General features: G+C 44.3%; 1 protein-coding gene across 1 annotated transcript; it reads left to right on the forward strand.

Annotated features, from left to right (window-relative positions):
- Positions 1–1,190: 1,190 nt before the first annotated feature.
- On the forward strand, positions 1,191–1,710 carry LOC130858962 (60S ribosomal protein L23a-like). Its single transcript, XM_057746145.1, has one exon. The coding sequence runs from the start codon at positions 1,200–1,202 to the stop codon at positions 1,614–1,616; it is 417 nt and encodes a 138-aa protein (XP_057602128.1). The 5' UTR covers positions 1,191–1,199; the 3' UTR covers positions 1,617–1,710.
- The last annotated feature ends 11,716 nt before the right edge of the window (positions 1,711–13,426 follow it).

Here is a 13,426-nt window from a genome sequence, read left to right on the forward strand (position 1 = left end):
TAATCAACACTATCTTCATTTAATTCACTGTTAAGTGTCTCTGTTAAATAACATTGCCTGTCTGGTGCTCATCATGATCTTGGATGATTAAAAAGCATTTGGATAATATCTGTAATAAAATTAAGCTCACTGAGGGATGTATACCACTGAGTTCTGGGGACCAAATGAGACAAAAGTTCCAACTGTCAAATTAAGTAGAGTAAGTGAAAAGAAATTAAAAATGTGCTTCCTCAGGGATGCAATAGATACATTTTATTGTCTTTTTATTTTTCCTTTATCATCTCTGAAGACAGATGCTGGCAGCTGTTTGTGAACAAGCACTGAAAGGTGTCCTTGGAGGAGAGAAGTAGAGAACAAACCAAATAGAATGTGTATTCCTTTTTATCTTATATATTTCATTAAAAATCAGTTCCCAAGCTGTCCAATCTGAAGTTGACTAAATACTTTTTTTTTCTTTTTGTATGCTTCTCTTCAAAAAAGAGATTTTTACCATGTAAGCATTCACATTATTGAAATAAAAGTATTGCATAAAAGGGGTGAAATTGAGTTATTTGTAGAGAGGTGGATGGACCTAGAGTCTGTCATACAGAGTGAAGTAAGCAAGAAAGGGAAAAACAAATACCGTATACTAACACATATATATGGAATCTAAAAATAAAATGGTACGATGAACCCAGTGGCAGGGCAAGAATAAAGACGTAGATGTAGAGAACAGACTTGAGGGCATGGGGGGAGGGGGAAGGAAGGGAAGATGGGACCCAGTGAGAGAGTAGCATTAACAAATATACACTATCAAATGTAAAATAGATGCCTGGTGGGAAGCTGCTGCATAACACAGGGAGGTCAACTTGATGATGGGTGATGACCTAGAGGGATGGGATAGGGAGGGTGGGAGGGAGGCTCAAGAGGGAGGGAATACGGGGATTTGTGTATAAATACAGCTCATCACTTTGTTGTACAGCGAAAACCGGCACAACAGTGTAAAGGAATTACATGCCAATAAAGATCTTAAAAAAAAGTATTGAGTAATTATATTCAAGTATGTTATATCTTCTATTTCAAAAAGGTAGGCATTAATTTCACTGTGTCTGGAAAGAAACATGTTTCTTTAGCTTCAAAATTCACAAAATTCATCATCCAGGGGCTTCATTGGTGCGATGAGAGTTTAAATCAAGTCAAGCTTTTTTTTTTTCACGAAGATGGCGCCAAAGGCGAAGAAGGAAGCTCCTGCCCCTCCCAAAGCTGAAGCCAAAGCAAAGGCTTTGAAGGCCAAGAAAGCAGTTTTGAAAGGCGTCCACAGCCACAAAAAAAAGAAGATCCGGACGTCACCCACCTTCCGATGGCCCAAAACACTGCGGCTCAGGAGGCAACCCAAATATCCTCGGAAGAGCGCCCCTAGGAGAAACAAGCTTGACCGCTACGCCATCATCAAGTTCCCGCTCACCACTGAGTCAGCCATGAAGAAAATAGAAGACAACAACACACTGGTGTTCATTGTGGATGTCAAGGCCAACAAGCACCAAATTAAACAGGCTGTGAAGAAGCTCTATGACGTAGACGTGGCTAAGGTGAACACCCTGATCAGGCCTGATGGAGAGAAGAAGGCATATGTTTGACTGGCCCCCCATTATGACACTTTGGATGTTGCCAACAAAATTGGGATCATCTAAACTGAGTCCAGCTGGCTAATTCTAAATATAAAAGTTTTCACTAAAAAAAAAAAAAAAAAATCAAGTCAAGCATTTTGTTCCTCTTCAGAAACACAAGATTAAGATGACATCTACACTACAAAATAAAAGAGTAATAATAATAATAAAAGTAATAATAATAATGCAAATCCTAAAGAGATCCCAGAAAATTCTTCTTTGCTTTATAACATAGCCCTGTCCTAGGAGCTGGAAGTGGGGAGAGCAGAATTCTGAAGCAAAGGATCTCAAGGTTTATGAGGAGGTTCATTTGCTTGGTGACTGGTCATGGTGCAGTTATGATGCAGCAAACATGTTTGATGTCCTGGTAAGAGCACAAACGAAGTCAGTCATGCGCCTATGGTTAAGGCATTACATATTAGTTAATTTTGAAGGCAATTAAAGGTTGCTTTAAATCCCAGCATGACCACAGACCATCTTTCTGCATGTGACATTGCACAGGCTGTCTAAACTCCCTGAGGTTCACTTTTTTCATTTATTAAAAAAGAAAAAAGATAAAAAGGAGGGAAAGTGGTCCTACCCCATGGAGTTATTGTGTAGAGTAAATGAGCTATGATCTTAACACATCTAGGATTTTCCATGAGTAGGCTCTTAAGAGATACGATTTTCTTTTTCCATCCCTTTCCTTTGTTTTTCCCTTCATTCACTTTTTATTTTACCCATTATAATTCAAATGAAGATGCAATTATTGTCTTCCCAGAACTGTGGTGAGCATTAAAAAAGCCAAAGAGTGAGTGTGATACTGTTTTATAGTCTAAGTTCTATTATAGAGAATTGTGAAGCAACCCTATTATGAGATAGTCAGTGCAGGGAGAGAAGAGAAACAAATCAACACAAATAGTGTATTTCCAGCCTTGGGGCACAATCATTTAGGACATATTACGATTGTGTATTTGGTAAATACCTGCATATTTCATTTTCATTCATCTCCACTCAATCTCCTGTCATCCAAACCCACCATCCATCTGCCCCCAGCTATTAAGGAGCCTAAAGCAATAGCTACTGCAATTACCTCTGGCCTCTTTATTGCCTTCTGCAACTGGACTTGGGAGATAGAGTTAATTTTGGCATGGGCAAAATACACATTTGCTTACCAGGACTTGCCCCAAATCTTCCCCACTGGCATTCCTAAGCATCAGTGTTTTTATTTTTGTCATTTTTAAAATGCCAGTATTTCTGGAGGGAATAGGAATTAAACTGATAGCAATTATTTTTTTTTCTTGACATGAATTCATTTATTCAAAATAGGGAAATTCATTTGAAATAGATGGTGTTAATGTAGAGAAGAGAGGTTTGTAACATTGTCTCTGGCATATATGCACAATTCAAATTTATATGTAACGTGATATATATACACACACATACATATGTATGTAGGTCTGTATATAATATACATTATATATTAAGCATAATATCTATCTATCTATTATCATAATGAGTTTGCAGGGAGATCATTTGTTCAAGGTGACAAAACAAGTGATTAGCAAACAGAGTGGTAGAGTCCATTTCAGTTCTATCTGGCTACAAAACTTGAGCTTGGTGTATGAAAAATCTTTTTTTTGTTTGTTTGTTTGGGAAATCTCTCCGTAGTTTTGATACTTGATATATACAACTTGAAAGATCAGGCATTTTTAAACACTCAGGTGTGGGAATTTCCCCCAAGCTTTAAAACACAAGAAAGAAGATGGGAACAGGTCACAGAAGTTTATTATTTCCAGATGCTGATTGTAATCTCACAACTCAAAAAGATGTTCACTTGGAAATGTCTTGGCACTGCCTGATAAACTACATAAGACCAACTAAATATTTTTATTGAATGTTTCCTTTAAATGAAATGTTCTGTTTATACTTCCAAGCTGTCTCTATCTGTGGCTCTTCAACTATTTATGAGCCACACAACATAATTTTTTTTTATTAAAAAAAGAAAAGAGAATTCAAGTGACATTCAAAATATACACAGTTGGACAGATGCAACCAGAGAGTTTCCAATTATTCCCCAGAAGATGATGATTCCAGCTTATGCTTGTTGTCAATAAAAGGGTTTATGACAGTCACTAAGTCTAGTGTTTTCATAATAGGTCTTATCAAATTTTAACTACCTGTTAGAAAGCATTTTCTACCTAAACACACACATACACACACACACACACACAGAGAGAGAGAGAGAGAGAGAGCATTAAGAGAGTGGAAGAGAAAACAGCAAATTTACTAGCATTATTTTCTAAAAAAAAAAAAAAAATGCTAACTGGGTCAGTTCTGTGATTATTTTCAGCTCTAGATTTAGCCTTTGATGTATACTGCAATGTATACTGATATTCAGTGAAGCAGAAACCCCCAAAATCCAGACCTGGGTTTTATACAGGACTTAGTTTAGATCCAGTGTCTTAGATTTAGTGGGCATTCTCGAAGCTTGTTTTCCCATCAGCCCCTCCATCCACTGTTGCTGTTAAAATTAAATGAAATAATTCCTACAGAGATCTTTGCACTGTGTCTCACAGTCAGTGCTCGATAGTTTAGTGGTAATGACTGTGATGATGATGAATTGTGGAAACTACTTTGGAGGTGGCTGTAACCTAGGCCAGAGCCCAGGAAGATTGCAATCCCTATATTTAAAGGGACCCCATTTTTATATTTCTTAAAGGAGGAAAATTCAGGACTGATGTCCACTTTGGGTGTGATTGTTAAAACTGGGACTGCAGTTGGCCATGGATGAAAATCAAAAAAGATGCATCAGCTTTGACCAGAGACACAGAACTGATTCTAGTAAAACCAAGCAGGACCCTGTGAGGCCTTCTTGGACACAAAAGACTTTCTGTGTGTCCCAGTGTCTTATTTGCGGGATAAAGGCTTCAGTTTCCTACACCTTCCATGAGCTCCAAATGGCACATTCAAACAGTTACTAATCAGGGAAGTAAGGGAATGCAGAAACAGAGGAAGAACAAGCAAACTAAAGTGCAGCAATTACAGCAGGGTCCTAGTGCCTCCTCAGGGAATATGTATAACAATACCTCTGAGCTTTTCTGCAGGAACTGAGGTCCCCACCCAGGTGGAAGTTGGTAACTTCAGGCTGAGCACAAGATTCCCAGAGCTCTGCCCTCTTACCTTACCACCAATCAATCACAAGAAAGTCACACACCCTGCAGCTCTGGCCCCAAATTTCACCTATTAAAAACTCCTCCCCCCAACCATCAAGAGTTTGGGATTTTTGACCACAAGCCACCTGTTCTCCTTGCTGACCCTGCAATAAGCCTTTCTTTCGCTCTAAGCTCTAATGTTTTGGTTCGTTTGGCCTCACTGTGCTTCAGGCACATGAACTTATGTTAGGTTAAGCTCCTTTATCCAGGCTTTCCTGACTTCAAGGATGCTTTGCGGTCACATGAGGTGTGAGTTCACACTTGGAATCATTTGTCATGCCAGGTGCCTTATTTCTTTTTGTTCCCAGACGGTGGATTCTTGTCTCCTTGCAGAAAGAATTCAAAAAGGAGACAGGGAGGTCAGCAAAGCAAAGTGAGAATTTATTTAAGTGATAGTACCCTCTCGGACTTCCCTGATTGTGCCATGATTAAGAATCCGCTTGCCAATGCAGGGGACATGGGTTCGAGCCCTGGTCCAGGAAGATCCCACATGCCACAGAGCAACTAAACCCGTGTGCCACAACTACTGATCCTGCACTCTAGAGTCCACAAGCCACAACTATTAAGCCCATGTGCCACAACTACTGAAGCCCGTGCGCCTAGAGCCCATGCTCCACAACAAGAGAAGTCACTGCAATGAGAAGCCCGCGCACCACAACAAAGAGTAACCCCCATTCCCCACAAACAGGGAAAGCCTGTGTGCAGCAACAAAGACTTATGCAGCCATAAATAAATAAGTAAATAAATGAATTTATAAAAAAAGGAAAGAAAAAGAAAGAAGCGATAGAACCTTCTCAAGGGAAGAGCAAGCAGGCTCAAGTGAGTAGCTGCCCTGAGTTTTCTTAGCAAGCAGGTTATGTGGAACATAGAAATAAAGGAGTGGAATATTCATTGTGGAGGTTGGGATTTGGGGTCACATTCCATGATTTTCATCCCAAGTCCAAGTTCCCAATGGGAGGAGGACTTTTGTCCTTATGTAGTCTTGATCAGAAGTGGCATGGCCTTGTTGCATGATGGGAACTTCTTATTTGCAAGGCAAATCTTATTGTAATGAGCAAGAGGTTACATTTGGATGCCAGAGATTCCCCCCTTTTCCCACCTTTCTTTGTCTGCCTCCAGGATACATCACCCCAAGACCAAAAAGTGTGGTTTCCTGTCAGTCTGGAAGTTCCTGTTTTTGTGTCTGCACAAGGACCCCTGCTGTTGCAAGATGCATGGTTTCCTGCCGCCCGGCCTATGCTTCCCTTTCTCTGTTCATATCCAGTTACCTGTCTGCTGTAACATTCCCCCCTTAAGGAGTCTGAACCCTTAATATATTTTAAGGGTCAAGAGTAGATGGCCTGTTTTCTGTAACTGCTTCAAGCCAAGCATGGGCACTGTCCCTACCTGTGGGCCCAGATCTCCTCGCTTATCTGTGAGAGAGAGGGGTCTTGGGGTTGTTCACAGTGGTGGAGTTGGAGAGTGGGGAGTAGAAGGAGGAAGCAACCTTGTCCAGTGGGTGTTCATGGTCCCCACCTTCAGGTGGGAGGGGTTGAGATCCCTGACGCGTCATCATTGAAGCTGAAGTTTTTTGAAGCCATGTCCTGCCCCCCACCCCTGCCCCCTTGGCACCTCAGGTTTTGATACCGCAGGTGTGATAGAGAGAACTTGGAGTATATCTGAGTATAGTTCTTAGTTATATTGAACATCACTCTGGAATATGGTCTAATCCCTATGTTGGTCTTCTCTTGTGTATTGTTAACTATAATTATGTTTTTATTGTGAGTTTCAGTTTTATTTATTCCAGTCACTAGGTTCTTCCACCAGATAGTGATGCTTCCCACATATTGGATATTGACAGTCTGGTTGGTGTCTGCCACCTAACTGTGATTACTAAAAATTAGAGTGTGATTGTAGTATGTTTCATTAAGCCCTCCTAATTTTTGTCCCTGGATGTTAATGCCAATAAAACAGAGGCTAAAATCTTTGTCTAACAGCTGAAATACCCTACCCTCTGATTTGGAGGAGAGTGTCTGTTCCAGAGACTTTGGCCTCCAGTTGGTTCCTGCCCCAGTCCTTCCTTCCTTACCGCACAGGCTGGTAAATGAGAACCCAGCTGTTAACCCCATCATGTCCCCCAAGGAGGCAGGGAGTCCTAAAAGATATAGGTCCTCTGTGGGGGTTAAGCTGCGGGGGCAGATCCAACAGTCAGATGAGTTAGTAACTTTAGCAGTGGCATTCGTGGTGTCTGATGGTGGGTGTTTGTAAGCTGGAGCTGTGCAGATGTAAACAAAAAGGAGGACTCTCAGGGTGGGTGTGGTTAAAGGAGACATGACTTCATGGGAAGCAAAAGAGCAGAGAAACAGAGAGTTTGCTGGACAGGGAGGGTATTGATGCTTGGCAAGGAAGTCATGAGCCTTGTTTAAGGTGATTTTTATATGAGCCACCAACTTTGCTTTTCCTGGGATTCTGTGATCCCAGACCTATGGATCTATACTTTTTTTTCAATTTCTGGGTGACTATTTTGGGCTGGATGGTTCATATCTTGTATAATGCATAGTCTGGTCAAAACCATTCCTTGGTTTTGGTTTTCAGGGAGAGTAAGAGTTACCTCCAAGGCTGAGAGAAAACCCCTTCTCAATAATGGGCTGGGATATTCAGGCATAACAAGAAACTTATGGGTTATAAGGGTCTTACCCTAGGTGCAAGTTAGAGGGGTGGTGAAATGTTTCAGTTTTGGCTTTCCTTCTACCGCAACAATAGAGCAGTTTTGGGGGCAAGTCGCCCAACATGAGAAGTCAGGACAGGGTAAGTGGCTCCTGTGTTCACTAGAAACTGGACAAGCTTACCTGCCATGTCAATGGTCATCCTCATTTTCTCCCGTGTGCTGGTGTCTGTCTTCTTGGGAGCTTTGGGAAGTCCCGGGTCCTGTCAATCAACCACTGCCATGAGTCGCGTGGGGGAATTTCCTCACTCCCTTTGGAGCTGGGGGCATCCCATCCTTGGGTGGCCCATCTTCTTGCAGATCGGGCATGGCATCTCAGGTGGAGGCTGGGACCGGTTTCCTGGGCATTCCTTTCTCCCGTGTTCGGGACTCCTACAGCTGAAACAGGCTCCCTTCCGTGGCTGAGGTCTTCTGTGGGTACTTTTGGGATGATGAGGCTTAGGTCTTATCATGACAGCTTCCAAAAGCCTGGCTTGCCATCATTCCTTCCTTAAGTCATGCCGTTTCTTCCTTTCTTCCTCAGCCTGGTCTTTCTTGTTAGAGACAATGAAGGCTGTGTCAATATGAAGGTTGAGGGGGGTTTGGAGCCCTATGGCAAGCCTTTGAAGCTTCCCACAAATATCAGAGGCTGATTGCTAATAAAGTGGGTTGCAAATACAAGCATTTGGGTCTACATTCATATACTTTCTGAGGCATCAACCAATCAGGCCTGAAATAGGGCTGGATTTTCATCTTGGCCTTGGGTGATCTCCTTAACCTTACAATAGTTAACAGGTTTAATTATGCATTGTTTCATCCCTTCAATGAGTTAAAGGATCAGGTGGTCCCTACTAATGATGCCAGGCTGGTCTGGTTGATAGACCCAGTTGGGGTCCATTGTAGGCACTGCTGTCATACCTTGCTGTCACAGGGTATCGATGTGGTGATGTGTTTGGGCAACATCTACTCCATCAGCATATGTCTGAGCCTGTGCCCAAATAAGAGTCTTTTCCCCAGTTGTGCAGCGTAGGAAAGGACAATATTTAGGCCCTTCCCGGTAAGGTCAAAGAAAAGACTCAGTGCGTAGAATTCTTCTGTGAACTGGCTAGGGTCCTTGAGAATTGTCCTAAGAGGGTGCGGCATTGCTTAAGGTCAGTCAAAGAAAAACAGGTATGGACTCTGGTAATTCCCTGAGGCCCACCTATCACTTCCTGCCACCTGATGGGGGTAAAGAAGCTCTGACTGCACTTCTGGTTTGGAAGGGTAAAGAGGCTTATAAGGCGTGAGAGGGGCTGAAGATGGTGGACTAGTATTGGGGCTTGGACCTTCTGTCTGGGGCTCCTGTTCTTCCAGGCATGCCACTCTAGAGGGCTTTCGTGTAGCCTAAATGAGTCCCAGCCGGCAAGGTTCCCTAACATGGGACTTGCATGGCTCTTGGTTCTCTCTTAGGGTCATAAAAGCCTGAACATAAGGAACTTAGGTCCATTTCCCCTGCCTTTTGCAAAAGATGTCTAACAGTAGGATGATATTACAGTTGAAGCTTTCATTTTCTGGCCAGGCCTGACCGGCCTCAAGTTTATACTGGGGCCAGGCTTCATCACAAAAGAAAATGAGCTTTTTTTTCATTTAAAAAAATCTAGAGAAAACTTGCCTAGTGACTCAGGATGCACCTGAGGGGTGAGTCCTTGGGGATGGAGAAGGTGTGCCCCATCTTTCCTTCAGGGAGAAGATGCTCCTGTAACAGAGAGGCACACTAAGGTTAGGAGGTCTTGTGGGGGCTCCCTAAGACAGGACTGGTCCAGGTGTTCCCGTCCACCTAGTCCCCTCGACCCTACTTACAATGGGGGTCAGCTACTGCCACACGTGGCAGTCCTGCCAGCCCCAGGACCTATCCTGGCATCTCTGTGAGGCAGGAGATAGGTGGGCTCCAGGTTAGGCATTTACAACTAGCCTCCTGTTTACCTTTCCTGAGGAGGAGGCAGGTAGGCTCTAGGCTAGATATTTATGAGCAGCCTTCTGTCTGCACTTCGAGGTAGGAATAACAACAGGAACAGGGTAAGTAGCTGGACTGTGTCTCCCGTGGACACTTTAAGAAAGCAGTTATGGCAGAGCGAGAGCGGGGCTAAACTGTCTGAGTAGAAGATCGGGAGGTCACATACTTCCCCTCCTTGGGGCAAGGAAGACACTGCACATGTGCAGGCAGTCTCCTTGGGGGTCAAAAAGGAGGGGTGCCACCCCATAATAGGTGATGCCAAGGCCCCCCCTTCGACCTTTGCAGTGGAAGCCATCTTGGAAAAAAGTTGCACACGCATGTTGGGGAAGATCCTAGGGTGGGTGTGGAAAAGGAAACCAGACCATTGGTTCAAGGTAAACAAAGACCCAGAAGAACCACCCTATGCAAGTGATTTAACCACCTCTTTACTGGGCTCCTCCTCATTAGGGAGGACGCCCACACCCTTTCTCTCTGGGTCTGCAGCTCTCCCTGGCTGCTCTCTAAACTCTGTGTGCTCTCCCACTTGTTTTACTCTAGTAATAAACTTTGTATCTGTTTTCACAGTTTTTACCTCCTTGAGAAATGTATTTTTTAATGGAGGAAAGGGCCAGGGAAAATTTGCTTCTAGCCTCTAGCCCTTGCTGGTCTAGTGGCTAGGATTCCTGGTTTTCCTCAAGCTACGCAGATTCATCTCCTGGGCAGGGAAATATGATCTCACTGTCAAGCCACTGCTCACTACTGCCTCTCTGAGACCACCTGGTACCCAGGCTGAGGGACCTTCCTGAAGGCTTCCCTATAGATTCTCTGGCCAAAGATTAACCCCTGTGTTCCAAGCTATGTTTTCCCAGAAAAGACAACCTTATAGTTCTAGGACCTATTTAGGTCCCAACTTTTTCTCTAAAAGGGTGGTAAATCTCTGAAAACAGACACTGGCCATTAAGGGAGGAGGTTTGTGAAAAAGCCTCTCTTTTCCCTTCCCTTTGTGGGCAGTGCCGCCCGCCCCACACCCCACACCCCACACCACTGTTCCGTGGGGCCTGGGCCAGCGGGATGTGGCGGCCTGAGGCAGAGGCACCAAGTCTGTACTTAGGGGGATGGAGGGCCCAGAGGCCCTGCAAGGACACTCTCATTTGCAGGACCCCCAAGAAGTAAGCACATGGGCAGCTGACCCGGGGCCTGGCCTTGTGCATGACCTCCGAGGCATAAGCTGTCAGCGCCTGAACAGGTCACCCGCTGAGTGGGGGAGGGGGCAAGGATGGACGTGGATCTCACTGTGGACCTTGGAGGGGGCCTGCCAAATGCCAGGGGATGTGCAGCCTGCATGGGGTCCCACCACAAGGGCCCCCCATCACAGGGTGCAGGATCAGGACACCCCTGTCCCAACATCAACATGCAGACAGCCTGAGGCTCCAGGGAGCAGGGAAGGAGTCTCAAGTAGCAGCAGGACCCCAGCCGCAATTCAAAGCAAGGCTGCATTTTACATTTCCACACAATAGAACCTGATGAGGGTTAATTAAGTGGTGGACTGGGCAAACTCAGAGAGCAAAGGTCTTGGGGGTCGGTCCCTGGCTGCCTGCAAGGGCGGCTGGAAACTCTCCTCCAGGCAGGCCCTGCATGTAACAGTGTAATAATGAGAAGTGCCAGACTTAGCAGGGAGGTTGGAAGATGCCTGGCGGATTTCTTTTTCCCACTTCCAGCCGAGTAAAGCGCTAAAGTAAGAGTGGAAAGAGTGAGGTAGGTTCTCACAAAGACAGCAAGAGAGAGACAGAGAGAAATGGTAGGAAGGCAAGTAGCCCTTCTCAAGTGCCAGGTGAGGCGAGAAGCTGAGGCTTCCCCAGTCATTCTGGCTGAATCCATGAAAGATGGTACCCAAGGGTAGGTTTTTGTCTTATGGCAGAAAGATTTCAGAGATGTGACAGCGAGGTCAAGAAAATAAAGTAAGAATTTATTTAAGAGATAGTCTGCTCTCCAGGGGAGAGCGGGCCAGCTCAGGCGAGTTTCTTGAAAACCTGAGTTTCTTGAAAATCTGAGTTTCTTGAAAAACTGGTTATGTGGGGGGCATAGAAGTGAAGATGCAGCATATTCATTGGGGAGGGAAGGGGTTTGGGGGTCCTATTCTCTGATTTTCATCCCAGCTCCACCTTCCCAAGGGGAGGAGGGAGTTTTGTTCTTATTTAGTCTTAATGAGAAGTGGTCATGGCCTCAGTGAATGATGGGAATTTCTTATCCTCAAGGCTAATTTTGTTGTAATGAGAGCATAATGAAGCACAGGTTGCATTCGGATGCTGGAGATTCCTGCCTTTTTCCATCTTTCTTTCCATCTTTTCCATCTCTGCCTCCAGGACACTTATCACCCAGAATGTGTGGTCCCTTGTCAGTCTGGATGTTTCTACTTTCCTTTGTCCGTACAAAGACCCCGGCTGTTTAAAAGATGTGTGGTTTCCTGCCACGTGGTCCAGGCTCCCCTCTATCGGCTCACATCTAGCTACCTGCCTGCTGCAACACTTTGACAGTGGCCTCTTTGAAAGTTCTCATGACTGAAAAGCTATGATTTGAATATTGTTGGGTAACTGTACCTTTTAGAGCTGGTTTATGTTTATATTTTTTTATAAATTTATTTATTTATTATTTATTTATTCATTGGCTGCATTGGGTCTTTGTTGCTGTGCAAGGGCTTTCTCTATTTGTGGCGAGCGGGGTCTCTCTTCATTTTGGTGCTTGGGCTTCTCAGTGTGGTGGCTTCTCTTGTTGGGAAGCACAGGCTCTAGGTACGTGGGCTTCTGTAGTTGTGGCACTTGGGCTCAGTATTAGTGGCTCGAGGGCTCTACAGCACAGGTTCAATAGCTGTGGCACATGGGCTTAGTTGCTCCACATCACGTGGGATCTTCCCATCCCAGGGATCAAACCAGTGTCCCCTGCATTGACAGGCAGATTCTTAAGCACTGGGCCACCAGGGAAGTCCCAATGTTTACATTTTGACAGCAATTCACAAGCAAGCAAGTTTTAAGTTGTTACTATTCTTATGCAAGTACTCATCCTGAGACTATACATTTTACTTCATCCTGAGTCCATTAATACATTTTCCATTCATTTCAACTTTAAAGAACTGTGTTTTTACATAATATTGTGATTAATTTAAGAACCTGATGTACATATGCTCTTTGATGTTTAAGGTGCTTCCTCATAATGGGTTTTGAAAGATTAACTGCCTACACTGTGTCAGGTATTGTGTTAATAATTTTACACTCATTTTTAAAAAATATTTATTTATTTATTTGGCTGTGCTGGGTCTTAGCTGCGGCATGTGGGATCTTCGTTGTAGTGTGCAGGATCTTTAGTTACAGCCTGCAGGCTCTTAGTTGCGGCATATGGGATCTAGTTCCCTAACCAGGGATCAGACCTGGGCCCCCTGCATTGGGAGTGAGGAGTCTTAACTGCTGGACCACCAGGGAAGTCCCTTTACACTCATTTTAACTCCGGCAATCTAGGCACATATGGACTGTCTCCAAACCTCTGCACTTAGAAATGACCAGATTCTAGCCTGCCTTCTAGAAGCCTAAGATTGTGTCCCTAGGATGACCTTCCCCCCAACCCCCACTTAAGTGTCTGCTTGGGAAAAGTCATCACTGCCTGGAGAATTTACTCTTTGTTCTAGCCAAAGCTGGATAAGAGGCCCGTGACCTCTCCTCTTTAGAGCAATCACTAAAAGGGGCTTACAGTTGTGAATATGTATCTCTTAAAATTCAGGAGTATCTTTCCCAAGGACCTAAAAGTCATTCCTTTGAAAAGTAACCTTCAGAAGAGAAAAGCCTCTGTCCACCCGCCCCACCCCCGCCCCACTGCCCCTGTCTCTGTGGGCAGAGAAGTCTTAACTTTCATAACTGCCAGCTAGCAGACACAGCTGACCTGA

Source organism: Hippopotamus amphibius, chromosome 8, assembly GCF_030028045.1.
Source record: "Hippopotamus amphibius kiboko isolate mHipAmp2 chromosome 8, mHipAmp2.hap2, whole genome shotgun sequence".
NCBI classification, from domain to species: domain Eukaryota; kingdom Metazoa; phylum Chordata; class Mammalia; order Artiodactyla; family Hippopotamidae; genus Hippopotamus; species Hippopotamus amphibius.